The sequence below is a fragment of the Trachinotus anak genome, unplaced genomic scaffold (assembly GCF_046630095.1).
Source record: "Trachinotus anak isolate AG129_WGS33_773 ecotype Australia unplaced genomic scaffold, CSIRO_AGI_Tana_v1 ptg000028l, whole genome shotgun sequence".
Taxonomy (NCBI): Eukaryota; Metazoa; Chordata; class Actinopteri; order Carangiformes; family Carangidae; genus Trachinotus; species Trachinotus anak.
The window spans coordinates 422,357-441,960 of NW_027273879.1; the positions used below are offsets into that span (position 1 = coordinate 422,357).

Sequence of the window (19,604 nt, forward strand, 5' to 3'; positions counted from 1 at the left end):
TCTGACTCAAAGTCCACTTACTTTTACTTGGCTTCTCTGGAGCTTTCACCCATGTCACATGAGGTCTTCATCAACAGATGGAGTTTGCTCAGTTGTCATGGAGCTAAATCTGTTGACCTGTGAGCTCAGTAGCTGTTGAGCCTCAGTTTAAACTTCTGCAGTGTTTTATCTGAAGTGTTGATCTCCATCAGAAGATATATTTGTGGTTTTAAGAACCAAAAACCATCTCAGTGTAGTTTTACATCTCCTCTCTCAGGCTTCTCTCTGGAGCTCCAGTAACAACAGGTCAGTCAGCCAATCAGAAGAGAGGATCTGAGCCTCTCTTCTGATTGGCTGACTGTTTCCTGAGTGATCCAATAAAAATACAGCAGATTTCAGGTAAACACTCAGAGAAACCAAATCCTGCAAGGTTGGATGGTGGGCTCAGGGGGGCGGGGCTGAGACTTTGATACTGTCACAGTATTAATATAGAACCTAGAGCTGCTTTATAATCACAAACACATGGACATCTGCCTTTAGACTGGGTGGAGCTTTGATGTTAAAAAAGACCCAAAGTCCAAGGACACCGACTAACCTCGAAAATCGCTCTGTTAGCTTCTGGATTCGTTGGAGTAACTTTACGCAGTTTCATGCTGCTAACTTCATTAATTCTATATCTTTGGACAGATGGCTGAACGAAGCACAGTGAACAACGACGACAACCAGTCAAGTCGAAAAACTGCCAAACATCCAGAAAATTCTCTGGAGAAATGTGTAAGCAAAGCGTGACTCTGTGACCCCGCAGGACTGCAGCGTAAGCAGAAAGCGTTTCACAAAGATTGCTTGACTCACCAGCAGCATAAATGCATGACTAACAGCTGTAACCCTGAGCTCTCCGAGAGCTGCCACTGATGTAAATATCCACGCTGAACCACATCCCAAAATCAATTATGTCCCACTTGTACTGGTGAACGGCTCTCCAGCTTGTCCTGGAGGTGCACACTCCAACACTCACTTCAACTACTCATCATGTTTTCTAGAAACTCATGCCTTGTTCAACTAAAAATACTCTCTAGTGGCGTCCTGCTGATGTTTGACAGTCAAAATCTGTTATTTAACACCTGAAAGCCCAGCCTTATTCATGAATATGTACAAAGACACAGAGCGTGCTAAGCAGTAGAGACAGAGAGTGTATCTCTCTGATGTGACAGTTATCTGAGGCTCTTGTCTTGAAAACCCCTCAGGGAAACATTAAAACTGCAGAGAACCACAGCTGATCAACCTGTGCTCTGCTTTCTGCAGGTTAGAGGAACGCTGCAGCAAATAAACGGTCCTTCTCCATCTGTTCATGTTCAGTCATTGACTCAGGGTCCTCATACCACCCCCACCCCAGTTTGCATTTGTAAGCATTTAATAAATGTTTCATAAATAGTTTATAACAAAATATAATAATGTCATTATATGTTATATATATATATATATATATATATATTTATATATGTAAAATGTTGCAGATTTTTAAATGTATTCTTTATTTTTATTAGTTGATAATAAAATTAGTTTCCAACATCAACAATGGCATTTTTACATTTCTTTTCAAATGTCTCATTTATATATTTTTTGCTTTTCTGTTTCTAATTTTTTGCATTTCTATGAAACGTGTTATATAAATAAAGTTTAGTATCATTTTTGACAAAGTTCACCATTTTGTGTGTGTGTGTGTGTGTGTGTTCCCCCTCTCTCATCCTATTAGTTTCTACAGAGATGGGGTCTGACATTTAACCATGTCACAGCAGACCCCCGAGCACAACGGCTACTTTCTAATAGGATAACATCCTTATTTGTTTGAACCGAGCAGAATTGGATTATTACACACACATGCGCGCACGCATACACACACACACACACACACACACACTTTCCTTTCTTTAACTTATTCTCTTTCTTATGTTCAACATATAGACAAAAAAGTTAATGAAATTAACATGTTCCAGCAGCACAAAGAGAGAAAACTGTAATGTAGGCTATATAACATTATACATACAGTTGTATTTAAATAAGCAAATTACATATTGCTGATTTTTGAAGTGAAAAGAATTATATAGACCGGTTTTTATGTGAAAACATGTTCAACTAAACATGAATCCTAGCAGAGGATTTTTACAGAGTTGAAAACAGTCATTACAGTGTGTTAAGAAAAGAAATCTGCTGAGATTGTGTAGATTTTGTTAAATGTGTTACAAACGCTTCATGACTGGTAACCTTAATAACCTATTGATCCAGCTGTTTGTCCAGGTGTGACATGTGTTACTCAGAGAAGGGGCCCTGCTGAGGCTGCATATGTATGAGGCTCAGATTTATGTGCGACACCACTGTAACCTACATTTTCATGCCATAAATCATTTTACTGGTCTTTTGTTCTGCCAGCAAAAACAAATCTTTTCCAACCTCAGAACACACTGTATATTATTCATGATACAGTAGATCCGTGACTGTGAATCTCATCAGTAAATCACAGTGTGTCACCCTGCACTCACCTGGCAGCTTACAGCTACATCACATTAGCCGTCCTCCTCCCCCTCAGCTGCCTCACGCTGACACTTGTCACTTATCCTGAGCAGCGTGAGCTGTCGCCTGAGGCGGAGAAGCAGCCGTCATGAAAACGCCACAGGCAGCGAAGGAGCAGAGAGAAAAACATCAAGACTGAAAAACAAAAGAAAAGGCCAACGGTCACTGTGTCTCTTTCTGTTACTGCTGCGGGTTTCCTGTGGAGCGGCTGCGAGCCACACTCACAAGCCGACCCACCTCTGGCCACGATCACAGGAAGAAGGTTTTTAGACGTCATTAAAAAGTCAGGTAAACAGAATTCATACACACACACTGAGTTTGGGAAATAGGCTCATATGCTTTCTGAGAATGAGACGTTTGATATCAGTCTCACACCTGAGTGTTAAGAACACACCTGGAGACAGGACGTTAGCTTAGCTTAGCATAAAGAAAGGACAGCATACCCACTAGTGCAGAGAAGTTTGAGTGTTGTGTTCCCTTGGCATACCCAGGTACAGGCCTCTGAGTATAGCAAGTATTTTCAGTTTTTAAGTATTTTGTGTTTTCTAACATTGAGCAAAGAAAAGCAATTTAGTCTTCAGCATCCTCCAAAAACATGAAGCTGTATGAATCTGAGAACTTATGAAATCAACAAGTGTTGTTTAACGGTCTGTCAGAGTTGTGTTGATGCTGCATGTGAAATCTTTCTTTGTTCTGTCATGACAGCAGGAAGAAGAGATAACCTGTGAACGATAAAAGTATGTAAATGAATTGTTAGCTGTGTAACCAAACTGCAGAGAGGCTCTCCAAAGTCCACAGGCACCAGGAGTAGTATCCACAGGCTGCTGGACCACAGGTAGTAGACGGCAGAGTTATGATCATGTGAGTCCTGTTTCACGCTGTCAGTGAGGCAGCTGTTTCCTGCAGCTGGAGAAACAATCGACCAATCAGAGTTTAGCAGGTTGGATTAAGAATGGAGACATCATCATTGTACTGTAGCTAGTCAACAGCTAGCTAACACACCTGAGGTACAGACCAGAGCCCACCCATGGTGGGACGGTATGAGAGGGTAACATTTACGCCCCTGCATGTTGGTGTGAATGATATTTCTTAAAAAACACACAGAAACATGTACACACTGAAACACAAACAACCTGACACATGTACAACACAGCTGGAGCTCAGGCTTCCCATACGGGACTGTTTAAGATGTTTTCCTTTATACAGTTTTAAATAAAGCCCGTACATGCGTTGCAGTCCTCATGACTGAGCAGCATCAATATGTAATCTGGCTGAATTATTCACTGCACTTCGCCTGCCAAGTGATTGTGAGTTCACTCAGATGTGATGTACAGTCTGTGTCACCAACACACACACACACACACACACACACAGTGATGCGCACAGTGATGTTAAGTAATTGGTTGCATTAAGTGAAGGCACTGAAACAAATATCAGCAGACAGAAGGAGCCTGTAAATGGATGATTACGTGCCTGGTGATTACCAACGCTGGTATTTCCTTTATGTGGAGAGGTGGCGATATAAGGCCGTGAAGCTAGTGGACGGTAGCAGGGCGTTCCTGCTGTTTATGTAACCACACACATAAACTCCTGTAACACATTCAGGAAACAGGAAACACTGGAGGTTTATTTAATGTTATTCAAAGTGAGAAAGACGAATGAATTATATTGGGAATAAATGATGAAATCCTGCAATATATTGGTTGTTTGTTATGATATTACTGATAAAAATTCAATTTAAATTTCTGTCATGAAATGTTCACAACTGCTGATGCAGGTGGATTGAAATCAGCCACAGGAGCTGATTACTTGTGAAATTTGGTTGGAAACTGTTTTTTATAAACAATGTTATTTCATTTTCCTATTTCATTTCTGATATGTATTAGTGGCAGTGAGGTCCCCACAAATTTATAGACAATTCTTCAATAACAACAGGTAACATAGGTGTGGTGCTGCTGGAGCGCACTGAAACCACACTGCTACTTCTCTTCTCCATGTGATGAAATAAAATATCCACAGTTCACATAATAGAGTTGAAATGATCATAACTAAAGCGTTTGTCAGGAAGACAGGAGATTAAAAGAAAATACTCAAATTTGTCATATTTACATTTAAGGTGTATTCTATATTTTTATCTCATTTTTCAGTTTTCTTGAAATGGACTTCGCTCTTATAGAGATTTTCTTGTCTGAACAAACACTCAAACACTTCACACTATTATGAGTTATTCAACCACACATTCATTCAGCACTTTTTCCCACATTGATAATACATCAGGTTCAATGTGGAGCTCAGAGTCTTTCCCGTTCTGGAGGAGAACAACACACTCTCCCTCCTGAGCCCCGCCCTCTCTATCATGAAACAGGATCAAAAACTCTGGAGAAAACTAACAGAGCAAATCTTATCTGAAGTTTATTTGCCTTTTCCCCTTGCTTCATATATTTGTCTTGTTAGCTGTGTCTCCATTAATCTGCTTAATGCACAATTTGAATTTGTGAACTAAAGCTCATGGAAAAAGCAGAATTTAGAAAAAACTCTCAAATGTCACAAAAACTATACGTTTGCATGATGTGGTTTTTCAGACTATTCATCAAAGTAATATTTCACAGAACTGAAATGGAAACACTTTCTTCACATTAAGTTGTGGCCCCAGAGAGTCAGCTCCAACCGAGAGGCAAATTCTGGACAATGTGTCATCACATTTAATTGGAACAAGATTGCGAGAGGAGAAAAAAGTGTTTTGTCTACTTTTCTAAAAAAAAAAAAAAAAAATTCCTGTTTTGCTCAAAAATGGAAACCTACAGTCAACAAATCTCACAATAAGACCAAAACCAACAATGTGATAGTCCGTCTCTGAGCACTGTCTGACCTCCCTCCTCTGTCTGTGGCTCTCAGCTCCTATTGAAGATGTAACTCTATAAAAACAAATATATAATTTTGTTTTTCAAAGAGCTGCTCATTGTAGTTTTTATCAAACAAACAGGAGGAAACAGTGCGTTTCTTTTGTGCCTCAGCAGATCACTGAGAGGTTCCCTGCATTTATCTGTCAATAAATCCAGTGAAAAGAGCAAAAGCAGCAGTGAAAGCAGCACTGTGTGAGTTTCACAGCCTGATATACAGTATCTCACTCCACTGCGCCACAGAGCTCCACTGTTAACAACACATTAATCTGAACCTTTGGGACTGATTCAGATACATAAAGTACAGGAGGAGGCTGTAAAGCTGCTGCTCTGTGTCTGCGTTTGTTTTCCGACTGTGACAGTCAATCAATGTGACATTATGATTGGACATAAAACCTGTATTTTACAGCGTTTCATTGGCTGCCGTGTCTGCAGGTATTTGTATGACACGTTGTCAACTTGTTAGCAGTCAGCTTTAATGTCACTGAGCTGTTTCCAGCTGAAGTGATTTATGAACTGTCGCTGACAGAAACTAATGATGTCACACGGCAGAGGCTTAATATGGCATCATAAAAAAGACATTAAAAATCCACTACCATAATGCCTTGCAGCTATGAATCTGTCATCATAAAGATACAGAAATGAATATGACATTTTACTATTTAAAAACTTCTCAGACACAGTTTGAAATCGTTTGTCACCTGAGGACTTTATGAGATTTCAGTTGTTTTAGATGCTCTGGGTCAAATTTGTGTTTAGAGAAAAAGTTTTCAAAACTTCTCTCTCAGCAGAGCTTCAGCCTCTGGTCACACACACACTAAATCAAAGGTTCCACATCTGAAGTGTTGATCTCCATCAGAAGATATATTTGTGGTTTTAAGAACCAAAAACCAGGGTCCAGGTGGGCGGGGTTTGGGGCGTGGCTGAGGGTGGTGACTGCTTTGTTGTGACATCACAAAGTTCCAGAAGTCCTGACGGCTGGTTTTAAGGCTCAGTTTCTGAATACAGGCTGTGTGCATTTTTCTGTGGACTGAGGCTTTGATACTTTCACAGTATTAATATAGAACCTAGACCTGCTTTATAATCACAAACACATGGACGTCCACCTTTAGACTGGATGGAGGAGAAGAAAGAAGGTTTTAAAAAATATTTCCAGCCCCTGAAGACAGAACATCTTTATCAGAAGACAATAAGAGCTGCATGTCATCATTGCACTAAATGATACACTGGCATTAAATCATAAGTGTGTCTTTACTGCAAGACACAAAGTGTGGTTAACAACACTTCCCACACTTGTTCAGCTAATTATCACCTATAATCTTATAATTGTATCTATTTCTTTTTGGGATATGTGGTAATTGTTTGTGCTGACACCTTTCTTAGAAGAACACTGGAATATCTTCTTCTTTTACACCTTTTGCTTTGTCATGTAAATGTTGTTTTATACATTATATTTGGGTCAAAAGTCACTGAAGCAGACAATGATAATTTTCCTAAAACACTGTGACAGAAAGCAGCGATGGTAAATTGTCAGATTTCATTATTCTTTGCTCTGTAAGTGCTCACAGTAAATCCCACCCACTCTCCTCTGAAACAACAAGCGAGCACAATCAGTGCTTGTACAGTCTCACCATGTCCTTTATTCAAACCCTTAATATGGAGCAGTTTCAAAATAAAAGCATAGCACTGGGACACAACAGCACAGGAGCAGAGATAGGAGTAGATACAAGGCAATACTGAGTGGTACTTTGAACATTATTCAAAAGTTAAAGTCCAACTGAAATCACAAAAATCATCTTTTTTAGCAGTAAAACAAAAATAAATGATTTTTTTTTTATTTTTATTGTTGAGGTGAAGAAAGATCCTTTAGCCTTTACAGTGGGCACGCCAGTGTTTGTGTTTGACAGCTGAGCTGGTGAGGGCTCTCAGACAACGGAGGTATTAAGGCAAAAAAAACTGATAACAACCATAACTAACAACTTTGACTCGCAAATTTATGTCATAGACCAACTCCAAGCCATCTGCACAATACGGAGATTTGAGAGAATGAAAAGTCCAAAGTGAAGGAAGCTATCTTAGCTTTTTAGCTGTGTGTCACAATCCAGTTGGCCTCTCTGTCAGAGTAAATACTGATCCCAACAAGGCTGGAGATGTGGTTCGACAGCCCAATCCTGTTAGAAATTATGTTTCTACACAACTAAACTGCAACGGCAATATGTTTTGTAAAACGCGTAATTGTGTCCAGATTGTTTTCTATGAGGACAAGTTATTTGGCACGTCGCAAATACGTTGATGCATTTCAGTAAAATGTTCACAGAGAACGTTTTTGTTTTTCCACCAAAATATATGACAAAGCAAAATGCGAAGAACAGGAAAAAATACCCGTTATTCTGACTGAGGAGCTTCCACACGTTATTCGAAGGTGATTAGCCTTAGCGCTAACCTCGTAGTCACTGCAGATCAACAGCTTGAATTAGCTTCTTTTGTTGTGTTATACATTAGTACCAGCGGAACAGGTTGTGTTAATTGTTGTTAATTGTTAATGTGTCAATATCGTTGCTGTCAGACATTTCCAGCATCTCAGAAGTGGAATAACAAGTCAGAGGCTCATGTGAATGGATTTTTAATACTCACCTAACACGAACGCTGCATTACAATCAAATATTAGCTGGCTAACCGTTAAACTAAGATAGTGAAACATTGTCATTGTGAGCATGTTAGCATGCTAATGTTGGCATTTAGCTCAAAGCACTGCTGTGTCTACAGCCTCACAGAGCTGCTAGCAGGACTGTAGGCTCGAGACAGAGCACAGGACATGTAGCATAAAGAGCTGTATAAAAAAACGTGTTTTCATTTCAGTTGGACTTTAAAAGGACAAGAATTAATATTGTTTAATGTTTAGGTTGTACTGTACAAAAGCTGATTCCAACATCAGTGTTATCTTACATGTGTATAGTACTGGATGCTTCAGTCTGTTGGCTTTCAAAAGATAAGAAGTGCTTTTTTGAAAAACATGCAGCTCGGTCACACACGCATACTGTACATATATACATACAGTATTCACACACACACACACACACACACACACACTCCAAATCAAATCAGTCCAGAGTGAGGAGGAGGAGCGTCTTTATCTGGGATTCAGCTCATCTTCGGGGTCAGTGCCGGGTTCAGATACAGTCTGTATTGCTTTGGCAGAAAAGGGTTCAGAGCCCACTATCCATCATGTTCATTACACACAGCAAATAAATCGAAAACATCTCTGCAGATCAGTCCTAAAAACCGGTAAACTTTCTCTAACAAATGCTAATAAATTAGAAGTTATATTTTTTCTGCCCTGCTGTACACAGTAACACCATAAACCTTTGACTGTCAGGAGACAGTTGTTAGGAATTGATTTTAGCAAAAACCTTTAAAACCTTCAGTTTTCTGCCACTGATCTGAGTCCAGGCCTTGACAAGTTAAGAGACAATGGATTTCTGGGCACAGACTAAAGAGGATCTTTGTGGTGGTTTTGAGTCTCTTTGGAATGGCTTTGTCCATTTCTACTTGTGAGATGTGAATAGTCACTTCATACAGCGGCTCCTGCCCAGGGGCCCACTGACCCCTCGGCCCGTGGGCCTGTGTCCTGTCGGCCTGTTCTAGGAATTATTGTTTTCAATAATGTCAGTAAATTCATGCACTAAATAAACAGTAGCAGGTCTTAATGTTTGTTTGTATTGAATTGGATTCTGTGTGGTATTAAAAACATCTTAAATTTAATTTGGTGAACATTCTGCAAACACTGCTGTAACCTAAACACATGCACTGACTCTGCATCATTCTCAGTTTAGAGGAGAAGAAAAATAACATTAAAGGGGAGGGGGGATTAAAGGGAGTGGGGGGACGGGAACAGCTCAGCTTGAGATGCCTCCAAGTATCACATTCACATGTAGAGTTTCCATCTTTCATGCAACCTCTGCTGATTTTCAGCTTTCTCGCTCTAGTTTTTCCCAGTACAGCCTTCGGCCATCACCTTAATGAGCAATTTCCAGAGAGAGGTGTAACATCAAAGGTTCTCGGTAGGCTAGGGAATACACAGCGAGAATAAAAGCTCTACCCATCGTAATGTATACGTTCCAAGTCACAGCTTTAGATGGAGGAGGAAACAGAAGGAAGGAAAGCGCGAGAGTCAGAGGCACAGACACGAGAATCCTCACATTTTCCCTGATCTTGTGTTTCTTGAGTGCCCATGTTATCTCTGATAAAGGACACTTAGTGATATTTGTTCTTTTCCAGTAAGACCCTCAGGCAACTCTCCTCTACTCCCCTTGCACACACACAGACACACAAAAACACATACACCATCATTGCTCTGTTTTGTACTTTAAATTACTGAATACAGACTCTGTATCCTCTTGACTTCCGTTTCAAAACATAATCAAATCACTCATCCTCAGAGTCACTGAATATACAATTATACTGTATTCTTAAATAACATTAAAGATAATTGATTTGGCCACTTGACTGTGGCTTTCTGAAGTCTCCGTCTTTGTCAGTGCAGCTGTGACTCAGCTAACAGACAGAAGCACAAGGAGAAGAGAAAATGGATGCAATTTCCTCCTTTATGTACAAGTGTTTATGTGGATGCTGCAGAAGGTCAATCCTGGTCAAATACACAAAGTACAGAAAGAAAGAAGTCATTTTTGATAGAGGTCTTTCTTTCCGGCGGCAGGTCAAAAAATAGTTATACTTTGCTTTCTAGAAGAACGTACCCTTGGTGTCCCTGCACAGTATCCTCTTGAAGGCCTTCCTGAAATCCTTGTTGAAGATGGTGTATATGACGGGGTTGAGGCAGGAGTTGCAGTAGCCAATCCAAAAGAAGAATTTAAACAACGGGTTCGGGATGCTGCAAGTCTCAGGGCACACCGCCTGAAGGGAGTAAGAGAAGAAGAAGGGGAACCAGCAGATCACAAACACGCCCATCACTACAGCCAAGACAAAGGTGAACCTCTTCTCCCTGTTCACCATGGCTTTACGGCGGGAAATGGGCGTCCCCTGAATCGTAGGCGTTCCCTCGGCTACCAGTTTGGTACCTGATGATGTGGCCATACTGTTTTTGTATCTGCAGGCCAGGTTTAGCATCTGAACTTTGAATCCTTTGCTTTGGGGCAATCCCAAAGTTTGCGCATCAGTTTTTTTCATCTCTTGTTTGCCATCCTCTCTGAGAACACCTTCCCCGCCGATTTCGAGCTCAGAGCCAGAGCTGGAGGGGTTGTCAGGAAGCGTGTCCGCAACTTCATCAGGATGTTTCTGGGACTCTTTGCTTTCAACAGCTGATAGGATTTGGCTGTGACATTGGGGGATTGAAGTGGAGGATTTCTGGGCTGGAGCAGTACTTGAATGAGGAGGGTAGTGCTGAGAGTCCTGGCTCGTGGTGCTCTCAGGCGGTTTTTGAAGTGATGATGGGGTGGAATCCGAGCCAGACATTGTGGTCAGGGCTTTTTCTTGCTCGCCAGCAGTTGTACCTCCTTGATCTCCGTTCTGTTGTGACTGCTCGGATAACTTTGGCTCAGGCTCACTAGTTGCCATGTTGGCGTTTCCTCCTGCCACTGCTTTTTGCTTCTGTCCTGGCGGGCAGCGAGTATGCTGCTTAGCAATCTGATAAATCCTCACATACACCAGGATCATTATCACACAGGGAGCAAAGAATGATCCAATGGTGGAGTAGAGAATATACCAGCGCTCATTGTTTAGTTCACAAGCCTCTTCACCTCCTTCACTCTTGTCTAGGGTGAGAAGAGGAGGGAACGAGATGACGGCAGAGATGAGCCAGACAACAATAATGGCCGCCTTGATGCTTGAGGGAGTACGCTTGGCACCGTAGGATACGGGCCGAGAGATCGACAGGTAGCGGTCCAGGGCTATTGCGCACAGGTGCACAATTGAGGAGGTACAGAAGAGAACATCCAGCGCCAGGTAGATTTCACACCAAATAGAGCTAAACGCCCAGTAGCCCTGCAGCTCGTTTGCCAACGAGAAGGGGATAATTAGTGTGGCGACTAAAATATCCGCTGCAGCCAGCGACACCAGGAAAAGGTTCTGAGCCCCCTTCAAGGATCGGGACGTCAGGACAGCGATGATGACCAGGATGTTCCCGACAATGGTCATGATCATCATGAAGGTGATGGCAATGGCGAAAGCTGCGGTGGCTTGCGGGGTGTAGGGTGAGATCCTGACGGTGCTCCGGTTGCAGGGTTGCATGCTGGAGATGAGGCTGATGTTCCTGTTGGGGAGTCCGCCGAGCTCCGCCAGGCAGGGAGCATCTGGGGTAGTTGCCATGGTGGTGATGGTGGTGAACTTTATTGAGAGTCTCTTACAGAATGTGAGACAGCAGACGGGCGTTTCGATGGTAAACCATTGAGAAACAGGATTTCTCAGAGTGAGGGGCTGGGTGGGTGTCAGTCAAGGTGAAGCCATGTGATCTTTACACCAAAAGGAAGAGAGAGACAAGAGAGAGACACACTTTAAGGAAATGGCCAAGACGTGTATTAGCAATATGTTATGACACAATATTAACTTAGATTCTTGGACAGGTTAAATCCACCCAACAGCTTATAAAGACTTAAAGATAAATGTAGTGCAATAAAAATTACATCACAGAAAAGTAATAAAATAAATTTGAATAGAAATACAATAACATACAAGTAACTGGACAAACTGAAAACCGAAAACAAATCTTTTTTTCCTCTCCCATGAATCATTATAATCCCTCATATTTATCTGGTGCCCCTTTGAAGGGGCCTGGCCCCGGGGTTCAGAGCCACTGGGCCAGCTCCACCTCAACAGTAAAATGCTGCTTAGGCATCGATGACTCAGGACTGATGATCTGATAATGTTGTAGAGAATCAGTCACAGGAAACTGTTTACTGCACAACGAAGTACTTTTACTGTGATAGTGTCACTACAGGAAGTACTTTTCCTGTGATACTTTAACTTCATTTTGCTGTTGATGCTTCTTTAGTTTTACTCAAGTTAAAATACGAACACAGGACTTTAACTTAATTTGTGATGGGACATATTTACATTGCTGTCCTGTTACTTTTACTTAATCTGAATAATTTTTCCACATCTGTTAATGTTGCAGCCCCATCTGCAGCAAGGAAGTAAATACGCTGCCTCTTTACAAAGTGGTACACTACTCATTCATCTGGCCTGTCACTCCCAAAGCTGATTAGCTAGTATCCTGCTGAATTCAGACATTACTGTTCACAAGCTGCAGAGAAAAGAGCGAAGGGGAAGGGGTTTGAAACAACAAGTTAAAAAAAAAAACACACCAGAGCAGGATAAATTGCTCTGAAACAGCAGATGCAGCGTATTGTGTTTCTGCAGGAGGTCAGTGCAAGTGCAAATGTTAATTAAATAATCAATTAATGGATATAATTGAGTTGGTACATTTTAAATAGGCTCTCTCAAAGTGGGACTGCACTGGCGCAAACACGTAAAACTGATCCTTGTCCACAAAAAACCCATTATCGCCCAGTTTATATACAGCTGCTTTTACCTGGATCAAACACTCACAATGTCCAAATACAAATAACTTAATGTCCGTCTGTGGTAATAGCAAAGGTCTTAATGAAGCTTGAATGTTTCTTGTAATCGAATAATCAAAACCAAAGAAACATTTGCAGTTTATAGTGTAATCCAGCAGGACATTTATGTGATTAATGTTTATATCTGTTTAGTTTGTCTAATGTTTTTGTTTTCTGCCTTTATTTAATATGATTTATTAATGGGTTAGATATAAAATAAAATTAACAATAATAATGCAAAATACAACCAGTCCTCCAACCTGAACAACCATACAGGTGATATTTCCAACCCTCTGATACAGCCCATAGGACTGGTTTACTGGACCATGGTTGTCATGGTTTCAATAGACTGTACCAAGAGTGGCTACCAACATTTGTCACCATGGTTACTATAATAACCGTCATGGCTTGGTTAGGTTTAGGAAAAGATGGTGATTTGGGTTAAAATAAGTTCTTCCTCAACATTAGACGATCTTTGTTGTCATGGTTACAATAATAACAACGAACAGTCAGAAACAACATAAACTGCTCCTGTCACATGGGAATCGAACACCGCTCTCCTGTCTCATATTCATCCATCCACCCGAACCTCCTCCTGACGTGGACTTTGTCGCTCTATAAACTACGTCACCGCACTTTTCCCTTTGCTCCTGTCATCATCACTACGACCACTATATGTCGCCTAGCAACAAAACCTAACTGTGGGTCATAGTAACCTGCTGACAGACGACCTCTGACCTCGTTTGTTTCAGGTGCAAAAAGAGTTTAAGGTGCCTGATAAACAGATTACGCTGGAAAAAGTTGTAGACAGTAGAAACACCTGCACAGGCTCAACTTTATCGAGGTCGTCCTGCACTTGTTGAAGTTGTGGGCCAAGGGGTTGGGGTAGTTCAGGCTCAGCAGAGCTAGGCTAATTTTAGCCTTTGCTGCTGGTAAAATGACTGTTGGTGTCTTCAGCTGTGGAGGTTGTGGTGCTGCCGGTGTTCGACTTCAACTTCAGCAGCCGTTTTCAAATGTCCGTGTAACGATATATAGACGATTAGCAAACACGAATCGTAGTTGCACAGACTGACACGATGCGGCAGACCTGCACCATATCAAACCTCACAACCTAATGACGACAAATTTATAATTCAAATTTCAGCTAAGCGTGCAAAATATTAACCTGAGGCTACAATGCATGTTGCAGCCCCTGTAGATCCAGACCATGTCACATGTATACATCGATTTGCCAACCTTTTTGTCACAAGCCAAAAAGGTTGGTCCTCCACATGGTTTTCCATCTTCTGAGCTTTGACTGGATCTTTTCATGCGTTTATATGGCAGCGACCGGGGAATCATCCCCATCGGCTGTTATCTCCATCCACCAGTCGACTCATATTCACACAGCAGCAGAGGAGGAAAACGAGACTGAATTTGCATTTGATTCACGATAGACTAATCTGCTGATTTGACTTCTGTTTGCATGTGTCGCCAGAGTCAGCCCAGTGATGGTGAGATAGGGCAGCGGGAAGCAGAGAGACACTTATAAGTACATTTTTTCAAGATTTTCTCAGGTCACGGACTGTGACTGAAGAGTCAGTGCAGGAATTTTAGTTATTTTGTCATTAACTAGAATCTCTTTGTTGATTTACCAGTCGATAGTTGTGTGTTTTTGTTGGTTTGGAGCTGTCAGATCAGGAATTTTAAACACCTCTGTCCACGTCCTCCATCCTACATCAGATCATATGTTCTGTGTCAATTTCTGCAGCTCGGTCTCACTGTTTATTGGTTATATGTCTTCAGTTTTGCCAACAATTAATTGCATTAGTATGATTTTGTTGGAGAAGCTGTTTATAATGGTAATGATATTGTTTAAGCCAGTGATCCACACTGTAACTGTCTGTTTACTGCCGGAGATCTGCTGTGTTGTCTCCAGTGATGAGCAGGATGGAGTCTGTATATCTAACATGAGTAAATAAAAGGATGGCATCTGTCCAGAAGCTTTGATGTTGACATGAGTCAAACTTTGACCACAGTAAAAATAAGAGGACGACTTACTGAGATATGAAGCTCTTCACCTCCTCAGCGTCATTCAGAGCCAAGAACCGTAAAAAGTTATTTTCTTTCACAATTGCACAGAATTGCGAGCAAAGTGTCCGGTAAAGCAGCGCTGAGAGTCCAACAACAGAGGCGGAGAGTCCGGAGTGTGCGCGCTGATCCACGGAGTGGCTCAGGAACCAGCGGGGAGCCCCAATGTGCAGTCGGTCCAGTTAACTGAGCGGATACAGGAGAGAGGGGAAACCACACTGAAGTTTTCTCATGAAGTAGAAGAAGCTGACGGATCCGCCGGGGCTGCGTGGATGTGGTTGCTGTGGACAGACTCTGCTCTCCGGGAGGCGTGAAGAAGTGATGCGGATGTTAACGGATAAACGAGGACGCGCTTCTTTACGCGCAGCCTCCAAACTGCCCCCCCCCCCCCCGGCTGTGGGTCCGGCGACAGTCCCACAGCAAATAATCTCCCACAGTTTGTCCCATTTTAGAGACACAAGGAAACAGCAGTGGTGGAAGAACTCAGACCTTTGACTTCAAGTTTCAATGCAATGATATGAAAATATTCGATATCAAAGGAGGAATATCAGCTAAATGGACTGAACCTCAAAGTGCTCATTAAGCAGCAGAACTGCCTCATCAGCTGAAACCATCAGTCTATTCACTGACTGTTGATCAGTAATAATCAACACCAAACATTCTCTGGTTCCAGCTTCTCAGATGTGAACTTTTCTGCTTGTGTTTGTCTGATGTGACAAATTAAACTATTTTTGTTGGTTGGACACAGAAAAAAAGAAACGTGAACCCCTTTGGATTCTGGGAAATTGTGATGGCCATTGTTCTCTTTTGTCGTATAATAACGTGTAAAGACAGCAGGAGAACTTCAGACTGACGGTTTATCAGAGTCTGTCAAACAGTATTTAAAGACGTCAGAGCACGAAGGAAACGATTCTCTGGTCTGATGAGACGAAGGCTGAAGCATCGGGGCAGAGTCTCTTCTGATTGGCTGACTGTTTTCTCACTGATCCAATAAAAATACAGCAGATTTCAGGTAAACACTCAGAGAAACCAAATCCTGTGAGCCTGGATGGTGGGTCCAGGTGGGCGGGGCTTGGAGGCGTGGCTGAGGGTGGTGACTGTTTTGTTGTGACATCACTAAGTTACAGAAGTCCTGACGGCTCGGTGTCTGAATTCAGGCTGTGTCACGGTCGTGCTGTGACTCCAGGATTCTTCCAGAGTTTCCTGTGTCTGTTTCCCTGCTGTCTCCTCCCCACCTGTCTGTGTGTATGCGTCTGCTTCTCTGCAGTGGGCGTGGCGCAGAACTGATTATCCGGCGCACCTGAAGCTCATAACTCATCAGCTCAGCACAAGAACCCCAGTTATCTCTCACTATCCAGCCTTATTGCTCTGCTTACCATGTGGTAACTCTCCAGGCTGCTGGGTTCTCTAGTGTCTACCTGACAGATTCTTTACACACCTGAGTTCTGTCTCTTACCTGTGTCTCCTGCTGGCTCCGGCTCCGTCCGCCTGGCTGCTTTTGTTCTCAACACCACTCACCTGCTGCTTTTCAAGGGATTCACTCACCAGTTCCTCCGGCTGCTTCCTGGATCCCCTGCCCCTCATCACCCCCCCGAACATTCACCAGACTGACATTAAACCTTGTTTCCCTGAAGGTCAGTGCCTCGTGTCTGATTCTGCTCGGGGGTCCAAACAACAACCTGAACCAAACTGTGACACTGTGCATTTCTCTGTGGACTGAGGCTTTGATTCTTTCACAGTATTAATATAGAACCTAGACCTGCTTTATAATCACAAACACATGGACATCTACCTTTAGACTGGATGAAGCTTTAAATCTACAAAACAAAGTGTGAAAAATGTGTAAATGACATCTTGCTCTTCAAAGTGAAGATATTTCTTCTGCAATAGTCTCTACAATTTTCTTCCTTTCTACTGTTTTGTGGTTGTTTTTATGTTTTCGATTTTCTAACTTAAAAAAAAAAGTTTTATATTGTTGTAAAATCAGAATCTAAAATGAGACGTAGTAACGTCATCCTTTACCCTAGATGCTGTAAATATGATTTAAAGATCTTTGTTTTAAGCTCTGCAGAAGATATTACTCACAAGAAGTAAACTGCTGAATAAAGTCAAAGTGCTGCTGCCTTCTTTTCAAACTATTAGACTTGTTGTGTTACATGAAGTTGGCTGAGCTGCCTCGAGCAGCAGAGCACGCTGATCATAAATTCTGAGCATTTTTCCCCTGCCTTTAATTATTAATCAATAAAATATAATCGTGAAAGCCTCTGTTGATTTGTTTCCTTTCTCTTGTGATTAACTTTTCTCTCAGTAAAAGAAATAAGACACATCTAACTTACATCATCATCTCTGCTGTGGTTTGCAGGACAATAATCATCAGTCAGCTCAGTTTCACAGCAAATATTAATCTGAGAGCTGGAGCCTGGTGATCAGCTATAATCAATACCTTCAGGATATCAGACTCCTCTCACCTCTGGTCCACACTGGAGAAAACACCTTCACCCTGACTCACAGGTCTTCTTCATTTACTCCATTTCCATGTTTGCACAGCACGTTTGACCAAATGATTTTCTTCAATCACTCTCCACACAACAGCTGCTGTAATTAAAAGGCTATTATTCATCTCCCATTGTTTTCATTTCAATCCTGTGATCACCGGATTTATTTTTTTTTTACCATTTGAATAACAGGGAACGGCCTTTGTTGTATTGAATATCTAATATAATGGAAATGTATGCATGTGAGGGCTGCAGGGGTCGATCTGTGGGCGGATACACACAGGACACATACAGATGAATGTTTTCTGTTGCTACTGTGTGGATGTGATTTTTTCATCGCTGCTGTTCATCTGAAGCTGAAATAAAAAGTGAATAAGTTTTTCTGTTTGTGTGTGTGTGTGTGTAGTTATTAAAGTGTTATATTTTACAAATGCCTTCACATGACCAGGTGATGCATTAGCCTGTGTGATTAATCTGAATCTCTGACATAAATAAAACATGTTTCCTCCACTCAAACTGACTGGACTTGACTTTTGGTTTTGACATGTGTGTTGTGTTGTGTTACAGATTGTGTTTTGTGTTGGGGGTGTAGCCTGCACGCTGAAGGGATGAATAAGGAATGAGTAAATGTTTCGTATTGTCAGTAATCGGTGTCATGATGGCAAAGAGCAGCAGTTATTCCTGTCATGTAAAGTTGCTGTAGTTTTGAATATTGAAGAGACAGAAAGGAGAAAGTTTGTGTGTTGGTTTCATTGGTGAATTGTCAGAATATTTTTGTGTGTATTAGGATGGAAATCATGTGACCTGGACCTGGTGATTTTAGCTGTGCTAGATTCACAGTTCAATGGTCAGAAATATGTCAACTATTATTTAATGGCCTGCTGTGAAATTTTATACAGATGTTCATGGTTCCCAGATGATGAATCCTTGTGACTTTGATTTTTTTCCAGGTCAAACTTTTTATTTGTTCACTTTTAAACGTTGTTTTATGTCAGAACTAAAGGAACTAAGTATGTTGAGTGAGTTCTTCTGTGGGATGAATGCTGCTCAGGATGAACTGATGTGGTGACTTAATAACACCTGAGCTGATACATGTGGAGCAGATAAACTGAATTTTAAAGCAGAGAAACAGGACACTGAATAAAAGGTGATACTTCAGCTTCTCTCTCCCTCTTGTCTTTGGTCAGATGCATTAACACACTACAGCAGGGTCAGCTTATCTCCAGAGACCAGGTAGAAACTCATTTCCAAAGGAGGGTTAGTGTTAACCTCAGATATTGAAAAGTGCTTCATGTGCACTGAGTCAGTTTTAAACTTTAAATTCTTCTTCAAAAAAAGTTCCCAAATGTGTTCTGTCCTGACCCTAAAAAACCTCCACTGACAAGAAAAAGCTTCAAGATGCTGCTCTCCTTTTATCTCCACTAACTGCCAAATATTTATCTGCAGCTCACTTTATTGTCATGCAGGTAGTCTGGCGGAAAATTACTCTGACATTTAGACTTGACATGTATTAAACAACAGTCGAGCAGTGAGGCTAAGAGAACAGACCTGTCCATTACTGAGCGTTCAGGATGACAGAATGAGGACGTCACCTTGAAACCACATACAGTAGACTGAGGGCACAGTGACGGAGGATGAGGATGAGGATCAGTATCTTCATCATGAGTTTACCTGCTGCTGAGATTTATGCTTTTTACACGTTAGTCTCTCGCCCCATTTCTTTCCGTTGTAATGTGGAGGTTCAGTGGCACAGCTAGACACGAAGAGTCTGACTCTGATGCTTCACCATGTCACAGTTATAGTCAGAATGAAAAGGACGAATCATTAAAGCAAACAAAGCCTGAAAAACCGACCAGTCCGACGCCTGGGAAACCTGTAGAGGTGGCAACTTTAAAGGGATCTCACCGCCTAAAATCAGGGAAAAAATAAACTAAAACAAAAGGGAAAAAGAAAATAAAGCTCTGGCCTGTCCCTGCTGTCCAGGATCTGGCACCTCTTTGCCCCCCAGGGCCCACCTGAGA

The 19,604-nt window shown here is 41.7% G+C and overlaps 1 protein-coding gene across 1 annotated transcript; it reads right to left on the reverse strand.

The window, feature by feature from the left end:
* Positions 1-5,029: 5,029 nt before the first annotated feature.
* LOC139611680 (alpha-2B adrenergic receptor) lies at positions 5,030-15,463 on the reverse strand. The gene is made up of 2 exons (XM_071466537.1): positions 15,059-15,463; positions 5,030-11,911 (listed from the first exon to the last, which is right to left on the reverse strand). Exon 2 carries the CDS (start codon positions 11,766-11,768, stop codon positions 10,188-10,190), a length of 1,581 nt encoding a protein of 526 aa, XP_071322638.1. The 5' UTR covers positions 11,769-11,911; positions 15,059-15,463; the 3' UTR covers positions 5,030-10,187.
* Positions 15,464-19,604: the final 4,141 nt, after the last annotated feature.